Source organism: Kryptolebias marmoratus, linkage group LG24 (genome assembly GCF_001649575.2).
Source record: "Kryptolebias marmoratus isolate JLee-2015 linkage group LG24, ASM164957v2, whole genome shotgun sequence".
NCBI lineage: Eukaryota > Metazoa > Chordata > Actinopteri > Cyprinodontiformes > Rivulidae > Kryptolebias > Kryptolebias marmoratus.
In genome coordinates this window covers 16,162,771-16,184,605 of record NC_051453.1, presented here as the reverse complement: position 1 = coordinate 16,184,605, position 21,835 = coordinate 16,162,771, and the positions used below count along the sequence as shown (strand labels likewise).

At 41.6% G+C, this 21,835-nt stretch overlaps 1 protein-coding gene across 4 annotated transcripts in view; it reads right to left on the bottom strand.

Moving 5' to 3' along the window:
- Positions 1-21,835, bottom strand: part of ralgps2 (Ral GEF with PH domain and SH3 binding motif 2) — a 66,508-nt gene that overhangs the window by 30,105 nt on the left and 14,568 nt on the right. For 3 of the 4 annotated variants that reach the window (XM_017407214.3, XM_017407212.3, XM_025003948.2), the window contains exons 2-9: positions 18,219-18,326; positions 16,385-16,515; positions 16,172-16,279; positions 15,465-15,515; positions 6,667-6,750; positions 3,938-4,027; positions 3,737-3,829; positions 2,893-3,019 (exon numbers count right to left, since the gene is read on the bottom strand). In XM_017407214.3, coding sequence (XP_017262703.1) covers positions 2,893-3,019; positions 3,737-3,829; positions 3,938-4,027; positions 6,667-6,750; positions 15,465-15,515; positions 16,172-16,279; positions 16,385-16,462 — 631 coding nt within the window. In that variant the 5' untranslated portion in view covers positions 16,463-16,515; positions 18,219-18,326. The remainder of the gene's footprint in view (positions 1-2,892; positions 3,020-3,736; positions 3,830-3,937; positions 4,028-6,666; positions 6,751-15,464; positions 15,516-16,171; positions 16,280-16,384; positions 16,516-18,218; positions 18,327-21,835) is intronic. The other variant, XM_017407213.3, reaches the window with a different exon arrangement.

Here is a 21,835-nt window from a genome sequence, read left to right as displayed (position 1 = left end):
AGGGATGTGTCAGCTAAGCCTAATAACAGGTCAGAAATCAGTCACCCACTCACAGGGGGAAAAAAGAAACCCATTTCTGAAGAGCACACACACACACACACACACAGGTCTTTAACTGGATTTGCTATCACTGAAAGGTATTCATGATTCTTTCAGCGATGTGAATGTTTTTGAGGGGACACTGGAGGAGAGTGAGTCCAATCACCATGAGCATCCACAGTCACCGAGCCCTACTTTGTCCTGACTGTCAAGTGAATGTGTGTGTGTAAGAAAAAGCACCATGTGGTGTGTTAAAGGCTTGATGTTTTTCCTCCATGTCCACATGAGCAAGGTACACACATTTGTATTAACACTATTTTGGGATCTGTTGTGCCACGTTGTTCTACTCCAGCGGCCATAAAAAGCTTTGCACACCAGTCTAATGGGTGGTGATAATGCACTTTCGAAAAATATGAAAGTCCAGTTTTTTTTTTAATTAAGAAAAAAAAAAAAATTTTAGAGTCGCAATGTACTGGATGACTGAGAATTGACAAGGTGATGATTTCTCAACCATGAATTTTAAATAAAATACTGATTTAGAGTGATTTCTCACCTAGAAATTGACAGTTTACATGTCCTTGTGGTCCATAAATGATAAACCATCAAAAAGTGGATTATTTCTGGGATAGATATTCCATTATTTCTTTAAAACAAATGTCCTTTTTGTCTTCTTCTGTGTGTGGTTTGGCTCATGAGCTTGGTGCCACTTTTGAATGGGAATTTTATTGTTGCAGTCCATAAGGGTTAAAAGAAAAAACAACAACAAAAACTCAGCAGCAGGACTGGACTGACCCTCACAGACGAGAAGAGTCGACTTCATTTATGTCACTCCAACCTCACAGCCAAGCAAACAGAGTGGATGAAGCAGCATGAATTCCATCTTAGACTGCAATGGTTAGGAACTGCTTCGTAGATGTGTGTGAATGAATGAATGTAGTTTGTGTCAAAGTGCTTTAAATGGTCAACAAGACTCGAAACATTGCAGTCTATTATCCACCTAGACACAAATGAAGCAAAAGCATGAGAAGAAACATAAGTGGCACTAGTATGCAAATACTTTTTTCGTCTTTAGAAAACACATCTAGTCATTTAAACCATCTCCTGCCAAGAGGAACTTTGATTTAAACTTAGACCCAACTACAACAATTATACTGTTTAGTGCCTCCGGAGGTAAACGTTATGCATAAATAATACATTAGGAGAATGGGCATATTTACTCTTTACACACACAGAGCTAAAACTAGCATTAGGAGAGATGCTCTGGAACAAGCGCTGTGGTTCTGGATCTCTCTCAGGGAATCGGGTGAATTTATGACTAAGGGAAATGTTCCAGAGAAAGCAAGAGGCAATTTCCCTTTAGAATGCCAACTTGGCTCTCTGTGACCCTGACAACAGCCAGCCGGTCACACAGCACGCATGCACTTGCATCTTTAAAAAGTTTGTCCCATAAGAAAGCGCCGCCTCAGGCATATAATATTACAAAAAGAAACTCCACCCTTTGACAAACCAGCTGGTCACAAATCATTCAAACGCTTACCAAACGGAAAGTCTTTTCCCCAGTCCACACAATAAAAAGGCATACAGCATTGATGGCACATTTTTTTTTGCCATTTCACAGCCCTAACTTTGATTTGTCTGACAGTCTCTCATCATTTGCCTTCCATGACGGAGAAGGGTGGGGAAAATGGGCATCTGAAAGTTTCTGTAACAACAAACAGATCCGCAGCTTTTGTGCTCGTGTCTGTTTGTTCATAATAAGATACATATGTTCAAATCACACAGCAGCAGCTATGAACGAGCGTGACGGTGTAAGAAAGAAAAAAAATAAATAAAAGAAAAGCTTGGCAGTAAAGAAGATCAAAGTCATCCAGTCTTCGTCGAGTCAAAACAAGAACAAACAGTGAAGCAGTGAAAGCACACACAGAGGCACGGACGTTTTTCCCCACGCAGCTCACGACAGATTCCTGTGTGACGTCATATAGTTACGGTGGCCGACAGGTGCGAACGCACAGCAAACGGCTAAACGGTACGGTAATTTGTCGATGGTCTCGAAGCAAACCACCGTGTTTAGGAGGACGGGGCATACGAACGTGGGCTGACCGAAACCTCACTGCCAACGCCGGGTCAAACGACAGGAAGACACAGCTGAACCCACGGAGCGCAAACATCCAACCTGGATGTCCCCCTAGTGGTCTGGTGCACTTCTGTTTTGTGGAGTTTGAGTTTGCAGCATTTTTTTTTTTTTATATGCAGATGTCTTTGATGTTTGCAGCATTCTTCCTTTGCGTTTGTTCTCTTGGTTGTATTTTTTTTCTTCTGTCTAGTTTCTGTGATTGCAGCATTTGTGTGTGTGTTTTGGAGTTTGCATCATTCACGTGTTCACAGCGCATTTCTCTGTTTGCTGCGCGTTTGCACCAGTCAGCCTAAAAAAAAAAAAAAGCCTTTACATGCAACAAGGAAAGACTAAAGTTTGCAAACCTTCATGCTAATATTGTGTTTGAAAATATTTTTTGTTGTCGTCTCTCAGTACAGCAGCAAATTGATGTTCAAACATTCACTCTTCTCAGTTTATAGAAGCCAAGCAAAATAAAAACCTCAGCTGGTGAATGATTTGACACAAAGAGGCAAAAGCTACAGTAGAAACAAACAGCTTACCGAGAAGACAAAGTAAATTGAAGAACAACAAGCAATAAAACATGACTGACATATAACATTTATAAGATAGTAGTACCAAACACACAAAGAGTCAGTCTGTTTTGTTAAAGTTTTACAGGGTAAATTTTTGTGCAACTTCTAAAGATCAAAAAAAAAGCTTGCTGTGGTTTCTGTGTAAAACTCGTTTCTGTCCCTTACCGAGGTATGGTATACAGGAGACCATGCTCTGGTTGCTTATGAAGTCTCTCAGACGTTTGTAGTTGTCTTCTTTGGACATCAGGTAGTCGAGCCGCTCAAACGTCGACTTGTCCTTTCGACTCAGTAGCTATGAGGCCAAAAGGAAGAGGGGACGGGGAGAGAACACGGAGCAGGTTAGCAAAACATCAGGGCTACCAGAAATACAAAAGAAAGCAGATTTCACAACTAAATTACTGTAGTTAACTTCAATTTATTCAGATACAACGAGTGTAATCCTCATCTGAGGACAGTGGACCAATCAGCTGACTGATGTTTCAAACCTGACAAAACACAGAAGTTCAGTGCTAAAGTAGAAAAGAACTGGCAGATGTTATATATTAAAGTGGAAACTCGCTACGTAACAAGGATCTCTGACAGATCCACCAGATCTGGTTATGCACCTGTCATTATACTATACATCACTGAATATCATGATGTAAACTCCATTTCTTCACCCAGACTGTGCTACAGATGAGCCCAGACATTAAACTAAACATGTCAGAATACAGCTGCTGGACATTTTACTTATCAACAGACATGAAGCATTAGAGACAATGTCATCCCTCATTAAAATCAACCCTAAAAAAGGAAAGTAAGGTCCACTAATAAAAACTGGTTGTCATCTCAAGTAGTTTAAAGATTTTAGAATTTTGTGAACAGTCTACATAGTTAATTTTGCTTTATTGTGTCACTTGTAGCCGTTTTTCCAAACCTTTATTGATGTGTCCAGTGTTCTGCACAAGTCTTTCAGTTTACTGATAGCGCTCTGCTAATAACCCAGTATGCACTCAAAATGGCCACCTACCGCCCATGTTTTGGTAAGCCTGAAGATGGGCGCACTTTGTAACGCTGACACCACAGCCATGACTGCGTGAAGGTTGTTCATGTCACACAGTTTCTGTAAACAGGACATTAAACCATTAAACATACGTTTAGTTAAATTAACACAGCAAATGTTCATGGGAAACTGGGCGGTAAAGTCATGTGTGTGTGAGAGCGTGTGTACCTTGGCTGTTCGGATATACAGACTCAGCACCTCGGCTCTGATCTTCAAAGTCTGAGCGTGGAGGATCTCTCGTACCACCCAGAAGCTCGTCTAGGAAATGCACACAAAACGGGGATTACGGCAACACTAACAAGCTCCCCCAAAACCAGACTTGGGATACAATCGTGAGTAACAATCTCTGAAGCACAATCGGGTATGTGAAAACAGCGAGTGTTCTCCATCACTTCTTCTCTAGGCCTTGAGTCGAGAGCCAAAAGCTGCAGAAAGCCTTGATGTTCTGGGCTGAAAACGGTACGAATCAAAGCCACATGCCAATAGAATAGATTGATAACAGTAATGCTCCATTAAAATCAATTAGAAAGTTGGTTTTGATGGAAAACAAGACTTTTAGGTCAGAATCTGCAAAGTTGCAGCTGGTAGATACACACCATAACTCCTGATTTGTCAATTGTTCAAGCAAAGAAAGACAGCAGATCCATGTGTGTTTGTTCAGAAGAGTTGGCCAGACGGTGAGTGATGGCGGAAATCTGTCTCTTTTGGGAAACTGCTGGCAAGGCAAAGTTCTGATTCTACATTCAGAGCAGTCGGTGAATCAATCAGTGTTTCGGCTCTTGGGATGAAGGGAATTGAAGGGGGGGGGGAGGTAACGGGAATGAAAGTTGGATTCAGTGGGGTTTCGTAGCCTGCAGCTGTCTGGACATTTTGTTCTGATAAGACATGCAGTTTGACCATCTCCACGTCTTCTTCTGACATAAACGTGATTTTATCTCTTTTAATGTCTAAACTTCACGTCCTTCTCTCTTTCAGAAGCTGTACAACGGACCGACATGGCTAAGACATGAAGTCATTAAAGGCCTGGAACACAAGGTGCTCTCTCCATATGATTCATCAGATTAAAAGTGTCTCGATTTGAAGCGGCTTCTCCTGAACATTATTAATGTGCGCAAATCCTAGCTGCTCTATTTTAGCTTAGGTTTTCCTGGAAACAGACCTAATACTTTTTTTTTGGTTCAGGGAAGAAGTGAGGAGCAGTTGAGTGGTTGAGAAGATAAATTCATCCATCTATTCATCCTCTCAGCCTTCTCCTATAAACAGGATACAAACGTCAAACTGAGGAGAAGTGTATCCACAGGAGAAAAAAGGAGACATATGTTTTACATTTTTACCCATTCACATGAAGTAATATGGCTTCTGCTTTAATCTTCAGTTTGGTTGCAGCGTCTCATTAGGAGGCAGCTCACACTTCGTTTCATCTGCAGACTGGTTAAAAGAAAGGGACTTTTTCTTAAATGCAAAATATGACTCGAATCTGGGAGCGAATGGTGCTGCACCTTCTCTGCGGTTTAGCTGGACATTTGGGGTCAATGTGAACGAAGCCAAACGCCTCCAAAACCATCATACCTATGGGGTTTGTTGCAGAACATGTGACACACGCCGCTTTGTTCTCCAAAAGTGAGCAGCGATGAGATCATTTGTGACAGCAGCGCTCCAATTACAGTAGATGCATTCACCGACACGTGCGCCTGAGCGAGAGGACTCCGCACAGAGGAAGTCGTCTTTATTTCTACGGTTTTATGCTCTGAAAGTAAAGATAATGTCTTTGGGGCAGGTTTAAGAGCGTATCAAGGCCCCAGAATTTCAATAAGTGGAAGCAGACAAATCCAACCAAAAGGATCAACCAGTTTCATGGTTGACGAAGCATAACGAGAGGAATGCAAATTAAAATCTGAGAGCTAGCTGGTGCGATTGGATCCGATTCCTGACATTTTCATAAAGTGTATGGAAGTAAAAGTTCTCATTTGGTTAAAACTAAGACCTCTTCAACAAACCCCGATAAAAAAAAAAGTTTATTTCAATGTGTCAACAACTCTCACTGGATTTGTCACAGAGTGTTAAGAGTGACTGGCCAATTTGTTTTATCTATTTATTAGTTTTTCTTTGCTAGCTCCTGAAGCAGAGCAGTAACAAAACCAGCAATGAAAGAGAGAGGAATAGCGCTTTAGCTCATGTGAAGGGGCTTTCTGGGACTCTCTGCCCTGGCAGGCTAACTCCTTTTTAACCAAAAAGTTCATTTTCCTTGGCTCGCGGCAGCCAAATGTGTGCAGCAAGCATCTTGAATCGTCGTTTGGGATCTGCAATACATGAAGAAATTTCCACAGCAACACATTCTTCTCGGATCATCTCATAATATGCTTCAGGGCAGCAAAGTAGGCCTTTAAGGCAAAGTCGGCGACGGTGAATTGAGGGCACGGCCGCGTACCCCCTCAACTTCCTGTTGATGTCACAGTGCAAACAGGGAGCATGCAAACACACTCCAACACAAACACGTTAATGAATGTAAGAACGCCAAAAGCAAGGAGTAGCTTTAGAGAGAGAGAGAGAGAGGAAAAAAAGGAAAAGTTGGCTTCTCTCAGACTCGTTTCACCTGGGAACAGCTTATAATATATATAACCCCGCAAGAAGGCAGAGATTATTAGAAGCTGCCATGATAAACACAGCTTAAAAAGAACAACCACATCTGGCAGAGCGAGAGTGTGATGATTTGAAACTTGGAGGACGGAGGCAGGTATTGAAATTCTGGGGATGAGCTGACAGAAAGAAGCGCTTTCATCTCTTCATATCTCAACGGCTGAGGCTCATAAATCTCCAAGACTGCAGGAACTGCTCTCCCTCGTTCCTTTAGAGATTCCACTGAGCTTCGGATGCACAGAAAGGTGTCCGAGTCTCACCTGGTTGAACCTGCGGGTGAAGGCCACGACGTTTGGAGCAGAGCTGTGCTTCTCCTTCTTGTTCCAGCCGCAGCTCGACAGTTCCTGAAAACAATTGATGAAATGCAGATTATGTGCTGAGCCACAAGGCATTTTGTACACACACACATCTTACTAATGTATTTAGCAGCCTCGTCTGAGGTCAGGCAGTGGGAAATAGAAAGGAAGCAGAGACAAGGATGTGACAGCAGAGGAAAGCAGATGAGGAAGAAGTGGAAGAAATTGACTGAAGAAAAGATTCAAAGAATCACAGATTGATGAATGTAAATTTGCTTAAATGTAGATTTTAGTGAAATGTATTTACTGACAGCAATGTTTCCTTTGTTACATGATCCTGCAGAATAACTAAGCTACAAAAATGACGTTTATGGTGCAGGTGTTAAAATATAGAAGGCAACTTAAAAACATAGAAAAGCACAATTTGAGGTAAATAAAACAAGTTTCAACACAAATCAAGATGACGACTCGACAATGCAGCATTACTTTTCTTTAAAATACTAAAAAGAAAGTAAAATGCTTAGTACCAACAGACCAAGACAATGTCTACCTAATAACTAATTCAACTTACAAAAGGGAGCAGGAAAAAAAAGTGTCAAATAATCACATATATGGATGGTTTCTGACTTCACATAGTAGCTCAGTTCTTAGGATTGTCATTTGTTGATTTTTCTACCAGAAGGCGTTTAATGAAAATCTCCCTGCTAATACTGTACAAAGCAGCAGCAGCTGTGGAAGCAGCAGCAGTGTTTTCGGTACACTTGATTAAAAAGACGAGCGGTGACTTTGGAACTGGAACACAGAAAGCTCCGACTAAACACAAACAGATCTTTGTTTTAATCCAAGAACCAGGCTGGACTTGGTCTGTTCCTACAGCTGCTGTTCCTCGGCAATGAGGTAAAGACGGAGACCACACATGCAGCGTAAGGGGGGAACCCGGTCCCGTCCCTTGGCCCCTGCGGGACGTCCAGGGGCCAAGGGACGATGACATAACAGTAGGAAAAAAAAATGTTGTGCGAGCCCGCCTGGTTTCTAACCGAGCTGTGCCAGTCTGTCTGACTCGGGATTATGATCTGAAGAGCTGAACCGAGCGGCAGCTCCTCCACACAGTAACCCCCGAGAGACTGTCTGGAAGGAGCGGCATCCACCCAACAGCTCACAGCTCCCTGAGCTGGACACCATCAGGATATCTTTCTGCAAAGAAGTGCTGTGTTCATTCATTGGTGAGTTACAGAGGCGGGGGATGGCGGGCGAGAGGGAGTCGCAGCATATCAAATGCAGATGTTAAAAGCAGACGTTCAAGCGTGGGTGAGGTAAAGCCTTGAAGAAAAAAAAAAAAGACTACAGTGAAGCAGACTATAAAACAAACACTGGTTGAACATTTTTCCCACAAGCCTGAGCGAAGCCTCACTCGTGTTTAGATGTCCCTTTCTTTCGTCCCTTTCTTAGTCCAGGACTCTCTCTTGTTTTGTTTTTTTAATTATTCAAAATGTTTCTTTTTTTTAAAAAAGAAGCACTCCACTCCATCCTGCTATAATGTCGGCCATCCCACTCTGAATATAGTAGGTAAAAGAAAAGCAAAAAACACTTCATTAGCTGGAGGGAAAATGCAGGCAATCACTGGATGCACTTTTACAACTGATTAAATTTGGGAGCTAATTCAATTTAAAATGGTTGCCAAGCCTAATTGACCATACCAAAAAACACAAAAATGTGTATAATTCAGTTAATTTCACAGATACTGAGCTAAAACTTGATGTGGTAATGTCTGAGTCAATAACAACTTATACTCTGAGCATGAAATCTTAATACTGCATGAAACTGAACATAATGTTACTTTCAAGATTTGACCCAAACAGCTCCAACTCCATAATTTCTCAACTTAGTCTAAAACTGGAAGGTGGTGCACGATATGCATTCTTTTAAAGGAACACCAGGCCTTTAATTTTATTTGCGTCCACTTCCCTCGTGTATTAAAGCAGCAATGTGTTGCCCCACAGCCTCTCCAGAACCTATTAGGATTTAATTTCCTTTATTTTCTTGTGAGTTTACAGTCTTTTTCTTTCCACTCTAAATGTCTTACAAACGTTTGGCAACATTTAAAAAAAAACAAACTCTGACAAACAGAGTGTTTGGGGAAAGGCTTCGGTGAAGCAGCTCTGTTAAGAAGGTTTTAAATGCTGCAGTAAAAAGAGTGCAATAAAAGCGCTTACTCTGCCAAACCACAGACAGCCTGTCATTTCCACATGCTGCTCGGGCTGAGCGGCATTCTCGTTTAAGCGCGGCCCTGTGGGGATAAGTGAAGCTGGCTGCGTCCATGCTGTTGGGGAAGGGTAAATAACGTGGGAGCTGTCGAAGAAAACTGATGTCACCTCTGGCTGCGTGTTTATGTGACCTACAAGATTCAATTATCTACAAATAAGATTTAAGGGGATAAAAAGAGGTCTAAAGCATCTGAGCAAAGAGGTTAAAATAAATTAGATTTACATTAAAATACACTGCTGTGAAATAGAAAAAAAAAAAACTTAAAATGATAAAGTGAACCATCTGCTTTATAGTGGCAATACAGAGGAACAAAGCAGTTGTACCACAAATTGCAATGAGCTCAAGTGAGACACCACAGGAATCCCCTTTGTTTTTAGTCTAAACTGTAAATGGAAAACAGTGCTGGGACCCCAGGGAACATTATGTCGAGGCCACGGGCCAAGATAAGAAGCACTGAAAAAGATGGGAAACAGGACAGAGAGGAGGGGGGGAAGATGAGAAAGGGAGGACATGAGCCTGAGGAGGGGAGGTAATGACAGGATTTACTGAGGATGAGAGGAGGAACTGTCACTGAAAATGTCTGGAGTTGTGTCTGGTTATACCAAATTTAAGAGGAAACGGACCTACAGGTTAACCTTTCTGCTTTAAGAGGAACAAACACATGCAAATTAAAGATGTGAAACCTGAACATCTTTATATTCTCTACAAACAATAATAAAAAAAAAACAACCAATGCATCGTGCAGAAATTGATGCATTTATTTATTTGTTAGCGTTTCCTACTGCGGTACAGTAAGGTCGCGTCAGGCACGCGTGTGACATCAGTGCATCTGCAACAGATTATCGTAATAATTCTTGCTATTCACCAAAAAGAACACATTAAATCTAATGAAGAAAATACTTTAACAGTGGTGGAAGAAATCCTCTCTGACAATGGAAAACTTGTCACTGTGGTTTTTCATCCTCCACTGCCAAAGCTTTTTCCCACTTTTTCCCCACCCCCTCCAACATTCGCGATGATAAATGCGTCCGGACCGTCGCGCTGACAGGCCGTAATGTTTTCGTTGCATAGCGATTACTGTCTAAACAACATATGTGGACTGAAGGGATCTACAGTGAGCTGTATACAGCCCTTTACACTGTTTGCTTACAGTTGTGACTGTAAACCTGCTTTCACACACACACACACACACACACACACACACACACGGCATCCCATTAATCTGATGCCAAATGAACGTATCAGCTTCCTCTGCATCAGCGAGACCTGCTGAAGTCACACAGTGGTGATGGGTTCATTCTAATCAACTGCTCAGACGAAACAAACAGCTTATGTTATTAGAAATAATAAAAAAAAGACTTTTGGTCAAGCTTTAGTCTTGCGAGGTTTCACCTGAAATCATTAGCTGCAGAACTTAGTCACTGATACTCAGCCGTCTGAGCTGAAAGAAGAGAAACCTTTTTAATAAAACCAACTTATTTGCACCACAGATTCGCTCCCTGCCTCACCACAGATCAATACGGTGTTCCCAGCTGCTGCTTTGTTTAACGCAGTGCAAGTGGCTTGAAATTAAATTGCATAAAATGGCATTTTGTTTAAAGGAAACTATGTTTGCTAACAAACCAGTTTTGGAAGAGAGGAAGAAAAAAGACTTTTCTGGAGTTGACAAGTTGCTTCAGATTAATTAAACTCTAAGGAGCAAAAAACTGTTATTAAACATGTAACTGCTGCTACAATATTAACGTTTATAGTGATATGTTGAGAAAAAGACGTGACCTGAATGTTAACACTATAGGTTACATCACGTGACCTTCTGTCCAGTCACACAGGGATAACGCACATTATTTTACTTTAATCAGCACGTCTGAACGAAGCGTGGAAAGGATTTCTTTCCCTCCTCCCTTTCCAACAACATGTCATCGTTTTCTCCCCCCAGACCGCCGGTGTGTTCGGAGGGGGTGCCGCTCTGGGCGCGCGCACGTGTGAGGAGCAGACGTGCTTCTCGGCGGGACGTAGAATGCAACCCGACTGCTGCTCCCCGAGAGCTGGAACAAAGTTTGGCGGCCGAGGCCACTAAATCACTCACTTGGCCGTTGTCATGGCTGCGTGTTAAAAACAAAAAGGCAGCGTTCAGTCACCCCCCCCCCACACACACACACACACACACACAAGCCCCTCTGCATCACTCACCCGTTTTCTCTCAGCAACTATTTCATAAACACCCAGCTGTAGATCATCAGCTGCACGTCGGATTGCAAAACGAGAAAACAAAGAAGAAAGAGGAGAAGTTCTCTGTAGTTCTTTTTACGTTATCCAAGCTCCTCTATACTTGCTTCTTTTTATTATCGCCCGCCACCAAAGGTGAAAGGGTGATGATGTTTATTGTCCGTGTTTGTGTGTTCACTTGCCAAGATGGTCCCCACAGCCAACTGGCCTTAGAAAACACAAAACTGACCACAGCTCCCTGAATTTGACAGATATTAGGTTCAAATTTGGAGTGTTAATAGCTGAGAGTCATCCTCAACACATACTTCGAGATCTAACAGCTCGTAACGTCACATGAGATTGTGCGTCAAATTATTTGCAAGGGGCACCTTTAACTCCACTCCTTCTCATTATAACATAAGATGATGATTTCAAGCTCCAGGGATGGCGGGCAATTTGTTTCCCTTCCAGGAATGCTAGGCCTTTAATTCAGCAGCTGATATAACTTCTGCTGATCTACTGATGGAGTGAGGGGTTGTCAATAAACTGAATCAGCCAAAGGATTCAACCAAATAGTAATAGCCGCTTCGTAAATTTAGACGAGGGGCAGGGATTTTCCTCAAGTCCCTCGTATCCATTCCTCTCCCCCTCTCTGTGATCCATGTTGTCATATGTCATTATAATGGCATTTCACTTTGCAAACCAACAGCCAAGGAACATAACAGCGATTCATCTGGGAGCTGTAAATCAAAACATCAGTCTGCTCTGCAGTATAGATTATTCTGCAAACAAAAAGAGAAAAGAAACATTTAGTCTGGGGCTCCCATCGATTATACCTGACGAGGCAGCGTTTGGTGTCGGCAAACAGCTGTTAACGGCTCTGTCCCACTCTGTGGAAACATCAGAGCTGTCACTGTTAGGTTAGAAAAAAAATACATTTTTTAAATCACGTGTCAGAGTGACACGTGTTCAGATCGGATCCAAGCACTGGCCATAATTTTCCAAACATCATATGTATCAGGCGGTCTGGACAGATAGAAATCAAATGTGTTTCCTGTCCGGAGGTGTTGGCCAGACTTTCATCTCCACACGCTTTTTGATGGATCCGTCCTCAGTTTGCATGCATTTCTTTACAACCAGCATGACAGGAGAGTATTTCTTCCTCATCCAAAGAGTTTGGCAGGACCGCACCGGCTCCTCTCCATACATCTGCTCCATGTCAACATTACGCTCCTAACATCCTCCGCTCCACTTTAATGTCTGATCCTAAAACTCAGCCGGCAGAAGATCAAGCATCAAAAGAGAAGAATACTACATCTCAGCCGGTTCATCTGTTCGTCACACAAGCTCTCACCCTGTTAGACTGAAACAATTATGATGTGTTTCTGGAAGCTGACTAAGAAGGCATATAAAAAAAAACTTAAACACCAGTTCAAGAAGATGAAGAGCATTACAGGAAGCTCGTGACATTAAGTCATGTGATGGAAACTACAGCTTTCTTAGAAGAATTGCAAAAACAACAGAGCACTAAAACAACTAATTATAATTTTTTGTTATTTGAATTTTGCAGAAACAGGAATAAGAAACAAGAAGTGTTTCTGCTTTTTTTTGTTTTTTTTTTAAGGAGGAATCCCTCCTTGTTGCAAGAAGTAAAGGGTATTTTTAATTGATAAAAGGGGAAGAAATCCAGTGAAAACTTTGATCAAACTTCTGTTTGTTTGGATGCAGACTTAAATAAACTTCAAGCTTCTTAGGAGAATCTGTTAAAGGTTTAAAAAAATAAATAAATAAAGCAACAAAAGCTACTGCAGATGTCGCGTCCAAATCCATGAAATCTATAAAACGAAATGAGAATTACATCACATCACATCATGGAAACAAGAATGCCTTCTTTCCACTCTCTCATCTGAAGAGAATTACGCAGGAAGAATAAACAGATCTGTTTAATATTAATATGCCTGTTATCCAAAACTATGTCCAAAGCTGCTTAGCATTTATCAGTAAGCCCTTCTGTTTGCTACTATAAACAAACATTTTGATTTGATTTTTTATTTTTATAACAAAGCAGTTAAACGACAGAAAGGGCACCCGTGGCTGAATTTCAGGGAAAGTTGCTGTTGCACAACTCGAGGAATCGTGTTATTTAATATTTTCCCTTTTTCAGGATGAGAACAGAGTGAGACGCCAGGTGCGTCTGAACACGTACACGTGCCTGCTCTCCAGATTATGCGTTTTGCAGGGAGGACGGGAAACTTGAGCGGAGTTCACCCAAGTCATAGCCGTGGAGCTTTTCTCTGTGTGTGGATTTCTAAGGAAAAAGAAAAAAGCCAAGATCCTGATAGGTTCCCCTGAATGGTTTACACTCTGCTACACTGCAGCCATCATCAGCCCACCGACTCCTTTCTAAAAGCATCTCGTTGCTACGCTCCATTGTGAATCAAATATGGCTTTATGAGATTTGCAGATCACCGCATTCAGATTTTTATTTATATTTTTACGCAACGTTCCAGCTTTCTCAGAACCGGGGGTTGTATTTCACTCTTCATTTTTTTGTCCTGGAAAACCCTATTTGCAAAACAGGACATCCTGCAGGTTGACGCTGAATGAAAGCAAGCGTTGCACATGTGCGATCGCAGGACTCAGACTTTCCTGCATCACACCGAGTCGTGGTTGGTGAGCTGTTTTTATAAGGCCACAGCAGCTGACTTTAAAACCCCGGTTATCCACGCCTGCTGTCAGGAAGGGCGCCAGCTGCACGAGCAGGGGGGAAAAAAAAAAAAGCGTGAGATTACAGCAGATCTCACTGCGTTGAGAGGAACGAACGTTTCAGATGCCTTTAATGTGAACAACTGTGACATGCGCATCTGCATGGAAGCTGTGGTCCCAGATAGTCGGCAGTCAAACATGGCACTGAGAGAGAGAACAATCTGGGTTTAAAGGTTTGGGACAAAGATGTGAATTTTTAGCACATTTAAATGATCATATAGGTTAGAGGTAGAGTGAAAAATAAATATGAATCATTTCTGTCATTGCTGTCAGTCTCCCAACTCAATAACAGAAGTGTTCATCATAAACTAGCCGACACAGACTCGTTTGTTGAAACCAGATAACACACTTTTTCCATCCCAGAGAGGTTCCTGTGAAGTCAGGAATGCTCATCTGTCTCCGTGCCCCGTGAAGGTTAAGTGGGGTCGAGGTCAGGTGACCGTGGAGGGAAACCTATGATATTCAATAGGGTTCATTATCCCGCTGTGGTGTAAATCCTTCTCTGCGATGATGCAAACCAAAGGGCGGGTCAAGTTTCAAAGCAACGCAGTCCTACTTCTTCTTTGGCTACAGTAGAGTTGATTCAGATCGGAGGAGCTCAGTATGACCACCGTCACATTTCACTGTGCATTTAATATCGACACTTCACATACACCTTTTATTTCCGACCACGAGTCAGTCATAAATATGTGGAAAACTGGCTGTGAAAGGCTACTGCGTCATAGGTCGGTGTTTCCTTACCAGAGAAATACCTGAAGCATGTTAATTAGTCCTCCGAGACCATTAAAACACTTTTAGCATGACTCCTGCTGATTGGTATCTGAGATTAAGATGCTTCTTGTCTCTACCTGAAAACCTGACGTTTAATTCTCTGCGCTCGACATCACTTCGTGTCTGTCGTTGTGGTTTTAGTGCCTTATTAGAAATGTTTTAGCTAAGCGGGAATAATCACTGAGAAACGCCCCCGTTTTTGAAAAATTAGGTTTTTTTTTCACCTTTCACCTTAAAATATTTTTTTTTTATTACTGGAAGCTGCAGCCATATTTACATGCAATAAATAATAAACGGCAAGCTGATTTACTAGACGGCCTCTGGCGATTCAAATGTCATCTTAAACCACAGGAGAAAACTGGAAAAAAAGGCGCCAATGGACAATGTTGCATGTTGATTGCTGACCTTAACAGGGAAAAAAAAACCAAAAACTTAATTTTCCTATTTTAACAAGCTTTAACTTTAACTTCTTTTAAACACACAACTAAATCTTTCCTGTTTAAATGACAATACCTGAGATTTTTAACGATAACTGAAATTTTAAACTTATTTCTTTTTGGAATAAAGAAAAGTGTTGGATAACAAAACATGCTTAAAAAACATTTAGTCTTTGGTAAATTATGAAGCCAGCAGCTCGATTTCTCCCACTCATGATATATATAATATATACATATAAATAAAAAACAACATTTGCATAAAGCAGTAAACCCTGCTGGTGGTTTAAAAAAAAAAAAAAAAGTTAAAAGACAGCTCACCTCTGGTTGGATGGCTTGGAACACCGGAGCATCCATGAGCGTAATCTGACCCTGACAGAGACAAAACAATAGTTGTTAGATGTGCTTTTGTCACACAATAGCAGAATTAAAAAACAGTTACTTCAAACACAAGGCCGTAATGGCTTCTTTTATACCTTCTTTATTATTGTTGTGCCTGATATTATGTACAGCACATACGCCTGGAACACTCATTAAAATTGTGATATTTTGTGTTTTAAAAACCTGGTTTTACTGGCAGAATATTTAAAACGCCTTAAGCTCTTAAGCTCTTAAGCAGAGCGGGGAATAAATGAAGCGACAGTGCCCTCTTGTGGTTGAACAAGGCACAGCCAAAAAACAAACAATTCAAAGCATTTCATCAAGACTACACATTGAGATATAGATTTATTTCAGCCATTTTTGAGAAAATTAAGCTAAGTTTGTAGAAATGTGATTTTATTTGTGGTTTGTTCACAAACACCACGGGTAAATTTGTGCAGAGGAGGCAGTAGGACTTCCGATAGTGCCTGCTTGGCAGTGCCAAACATCATCAATTATTACTGAGCCAAAGCTCATTTCCTCCTCTATCGTTCCCTCTCCTCCTGTCTCAAGTCAGCACTTTTCATTTGTGCTTACTGAAGACTTTCCGCTGAAAGAGACAGGTTAACCAGACAGAAGACGGTTACATACACATGAGGTTTACTCACTGCATACTCCTCGGGAGTGACCTTCAGCACGTCAAACACAACAGCATCAAAACTCTTCTTCAGCTCTGAAGACCCCTTATCACTGAGAGACTCTGAGCTGCTGCTCTTCTGGGTGAGAGGGGAGGGGGGAAAAAAGGAGGTGTTAATAAACAAAAAGGTGCCCAGATCAGCTGGCACGAATGATATTTGACCGAAAATGAGATGCGGCCTCACCTCAGAGGCTGTGGCAGCGGCGTTGGTGATGCTTGATTGGCCATTGGGGAGGTCCATCATTCCCATACCATCTAGCATTAGTGCAGGAGACCATTCATCATCCTCAGCTGCAGTAAAGCCTGTCAGGCTCTCTGAACACGCAAACGACATGCATGACAATGAGTCAATTTTGCAAAACATCCTGACAGATTTTACCTTCATCTCAAAAAGATTTATCCTATCTGTAGCAGCACCACCTACTGGAAGAAATAAGCATATAATCTTTGATTTGCTTCACTATGACAAGCTGGCAAACTGCTGCAGAAAAAAAATAAAATAAAATTGTTCTGGTGGAGTTTGTGATGCCGGTTGTCCCAGCAGGCCTGCACGAGCCATATGGACGTACACTTTCACAGCACGTCCTTACTACACTTGAGAGAACAGCACAGAAGGAGATTAGGCTGGAGCATTAGGAAAAGATCTCCTAAGAAGGGAGTTTGGAGTTTGTTAGATCCACAGCACTAAATGGCTTATTCATCCTCCTGCTCAGACCACACTGTACCGCACTGATGATCATTAGGCAAACTGTACACCTCAGGATCTATTTTATTACTGAACAAAAGCAGAACTCTGAAGGGATCTTTCAGTTCAAAATGTTTTCAGAAGTCAACATTGAAGATTTGACCATTTAACAGGGAATTATTAAGTATTTAAATCTATGTCTGGTGGACACGCAAAAAAAAAAAAAATTCCACCATTTGTTTTACTAACTTCATTTGTTTTCAGTTTTCACGAGCTCCATTTTCATTTCTAACTATCTCCTTTCATTAATCTCTAGTTTACTTTAATCCAGATACAAAGAAAGTTTCCCTTTGCTCCTTCATAGTGCGACTTTGTGAAAAAGCCTTTCGTGTTGGTGAGCATCACATATTAACCAGATTGCAGTGTCTAGTTCTGTAGCAAACAGACTGAAGAGTCATGAAGAATGAGGTGATATGTTTAATGTTTTTGCTCAGGAGTGAACCCCCCCCCGAGACCGTTCTTTGAAAAGACTTAAATATAATAAAAGGAGATGCTTCAATGACTAAAGGCCAGCTAGGGCATCTTTTCACGATACAAGTGTGTGGGTTGTAGATGTACGTCTGGCTCGTGTTTAAACGGACTGTACTTTAAGAACCATTAACGGCCTCCTGCAGCTGAATGCTGGCAAGCCAAACGCAAACACCATTACATCACGCCGACATCCCTCCGACTGGTTGACAGCAGCGTGTAATTGCACAGGAAGCAATGGTTGCCTTGTATTTACACGTCTGAGGCTGTCGTTTAGGAAATTCTAGATCTGTAATTACTTTCCAGTACCTACACATGCCTCGAGTTTTAAAGTTGCTCCTGGACAAATATAAAAAAAAAAATACATAACTTACAAAAACCTCATGCGAATATACAAACCATATAATTTCATTTAAATAGAAAAAGCAAGCGACGAGGTTGACGTACACATCATTACAGATTTTTTATTTTTTTTTGCAAGGTTCTTCACTTTTACTTTATAACATATTTATGCAAAAAAGATCTTGTGCATCTTCATCCTGTGTTTATAATTGAACTATTTTAAAGCTACTCTGTTTCTAACTCGCTTTTAGACAGATCGTGAGTAAGACTCTGTGGATCCTACTATAAATCTGACATTAAATTACACATTTGCGTCTGTAATTGTGATCTTAACAAATGCAAAGTCATTCGAAGGTGATGAGAAGTGATTTGCATACTAACTTTGAGGCACACAGACCGGACTGATGCTTCCAAAACACTTCACTAAAACACAAAACGTCTTTACAAACGAGGCCGTACTCACCAGATGTGTGTCAGATGCGCATTTTGCCCCAAGTGAAGCTGGCTATTGTCCTGTGTTCTTCTTTCTCTCTATCGAGTCCTGGTTTTCTCTGAGGCTGGCTCCTGCAGTCTGAGAGGAGGAGGGGGGGACAGGAGAAAGACAGAAAAGGAGGATGATTGTTCAGACCATGAGGAAAAGTCATGCGGCCATGTGTAGCTAAACGGCCTAAAAATCTCCAATAACTGATCAGGTCTTTGTAAACACTCAAGAACCCACCAGACTTTTCAACAAGAGCATGGCAGGAAACGGAACTTAAGCAATGCGAGCTTTGAATTCACGGTCATGGTAAACTTAGTGTAAAAATGAAAAACGTTCCAGTCAATCTTAACAATATGAGAACTGACAGGTGAACAAAAAAAAAAACATGATTATCTTAATACAGCAGCACACGGCAGTGGCTGGAACATATTAGGCACCAAAGGAAGGAACGTTCTGTCCTTGAAATTGAGTGGGGGAAAAAAAGAAAGTATTCAACAGATCCAGAGTGCTGCTTTGTGCAATGTTTTGCTCAAAAACCTCCAACCCTGCCACACATGTGGATATTACTTTAAAACATACCACCTCGAATATAATAAAACTCTATTCGGCAGCTGAACAACTTGATTTTTTATTTTACTGCTGTGTTTTGCTCATCGACCGGTCAAATATAGTTCTGTTCATGTCAAAATAAGAGCATACATCTGCGCAAATGAAACAAGATCGAAACATAACGCAAAATCCAGTTACTGACCAAACAGCTCTTTGTGAAACCAGTACCTTCTGATGGCTGTGGCCTGTTTTAGCGGGATAAAACATCCAAATCCAATAGTTTTAAAATGATTCAATGACGACATACTTGACTATCAACCCAGGCAATCATCCAAGACTTAAGTGGATCTGTTAGGTGCCTGAGACCACAGAAGACCTACAGAACGGGTCAATGTTTTAGGACAAATGAGTAAAAAAAGTGGAGCTTATTTAAGCTACTTTCATTTTTAGTTTATAATAAACACCCACCTGCACAATCAAACAGCTGCCAACTTCATGCATTAATTGTGAATCCCCCCCTTTTTTTTTTTACCTCCATCCTCCTTACATGACCCACATCAGTCAGTAGGGGGCTCACAACTCTAAAGGATGTGCGGTGCACCGTGCACGCCGGCAGGCCAAAGTCTGCCTTCAGACCTCGAGATCTCATCATTTGCTGTGTGAGCACAAACAGCAAAACAAGCAGCGGATTAAGACGTTACGTTAAGAAACTTTAAAAACTCGTTGGCAAACGCATACGTCGTTAAAAGAAATCTGTTTTCCAGGGCAAATGCTGTCAGTCATTTCGTACATTCGTACACGCTGCTCAGAGTGTTTGTCATTGTCACATAGCTCAGCGTTGACCCGTCTTTATCTTAAACAGTGTAAGCTCCCCCAGGTAAGAGCAGGTTTCTGCCTGCCTGCTGTCTGTCACTTTTATTTATTCGTTTTAAAGCTGCTCCTCAGTTTTGATCTCGATCACTCTCCACATTTACGGCACCGTCTAACAGGAAACCGTTTGGTGACACAGTTCTACATATGAATAAGTCCTCTGCCTCGGTCCGAAGTCCGGGGAATGTTAAGTGCTCAGCTGACAGAGCCGGGTGCGTGCGGTGATAAGACGGGTTATTTACGAAGGCTGAGAATGCCGTCATTGTTTTAGAATAACAGGCAGAAGATTTAATTGAGACAAATTGCAGCTTGGAGGAAGAAATATGAGAAAAGCTCAGGAAGCGTAACAGAAAGCAGAGATAAAAAAAGAAAAAAGTCCTGTTGGAGCTTGTAGGAGGGCCTGTGTCATTAAACTAAAGGTGACTCATTAAACTGCATGGCAGGTGCTGTGACTCAGACCGCTCTGGATCTTCTGCCTCTCCTTCCTTCTATTCATGTTCTGAGACGACCCGTTCAGAATGTACTGCAGTTCACACACACTCAGTCTTTTTATTCCTGTTTCCAGTGGCTCATTTTTCAGCAGATTTGTGTTAAGAGATTAATAAATCTGACATAAAGGACATGACAGAGCTTGTAGTCGTGCAGGGGTTGTAATAACCACTTCATTAAATGATATTAGTCCAGTATCAGTCATAAAAAGACAAGATTTTTCAAGAAAAATCAATAGAGTCAAATTTTATTGATTCTATGCAAATTAAGTATAACATAAAGACCAAAATGCTTACAAAAAAACTTCACAATTAGGCTTTTCTTGTTTAAAGACCTATAAAAGAAGTGGTTTTCCCCTTTTTTGAATTGTTTGTAGTACAAAGTTGACAATTTCATAGTTCATTAATTACACTTGTGGCACTGCTTCCCAGAAGGCTCTGTGCTGTTGACAACACTGTAAGAACCTGCACACATTCAGACAAACCTGCTTAAAGCTTTCACTGATTTACCTTTTGCATATTTACTTGCCAGTTTGCTCCAGTCAGGAAGCCATCAGAGGAATCCAGAAGCATTAGAACGTTTACTTTTTAGTGCGGCACGTGTGCCCGACGAACCACGTTTGTGCCCGTCTTTACAGCATTGTGTGTGTGTACGTGTGTGTGTGTGTGTGTGATCATGGGCGAAACCTCAAGCTGCTAAATGGTCTATGAGAGGCGTGTTTAGCATTCAGCTTGAAGAGAGCAGTTGTGACAACTCTGCGGCGCCACATTCGACACCTAACAGCTCCGCAAGCCTCGTGTCTGAATCTGTGCCCGGTGATCACAGAAAACGGCGCAAACGTCCTCCTTCAGACTCAGACCGCTTCATGAAATGCATTCGTAACCTTTTTGTTGCTTTATAATGAATGCACAGATAAGGCATAAGCTTTTAGTTTGCCTAGAAGATCTTTGATGCGTTTGAAGGGAAAATAAAAATAAAAAAAAAATGCTGAAAATGCACCAAAGTCAGAGAGCTAAAGTGGGTCAGAGTGTTGAGCTGAGTGGTGAGGGATGTGACAGCCCATTAATCTGTGCCCCCATCTTCTTCTCTTTAGCAGATACACAAAGTGCACTGACACTGTCAAAGTTAGAACTGTCCTAGAGAAAATCGTTTCCCCCATAACATCAGCCTGGTAGATAATAGAAAATAAAAAAAGAAGACATTATAGCGTTGCAAGCAGCTTATCTGACATCCTGCATGGTTCAAAGCAGGAATTGGCTGCATGATATGAAATTGCATACCAGCTGCAGCTACTTTTGTTTCTAGTTCACTTTTCCATTATAGGAAGAAAAACAAGCGCAACTTCCAACTTTTAGCTACAGCGCATGTTTCACAAGAATTGTTAATCCCCAGAGAGCCAGCCAGTGGTGTTCCCTTGGCTCTCATCGCGCCTCCCGGGGAGAGCACTATTGATCCGGAGCTAAGGGGAGCCAGGCTGATCACACACACTTGCTAATAGCACATGCACACAGTAACAGCTGCATGTTACAGCAGTTCGATACGCACCACTTTCAATCAGCAGGTTAGCTGTTCAAGCAGAGGTTGGTGGCACTGCCTGTGGAGCGACGGTTGGGTGTGTGTATATTGGTGTGAATGTATGTGTAGTTGTTGAGGGAACATGACCAACGGGCCCTTAACACCATCACTTAACA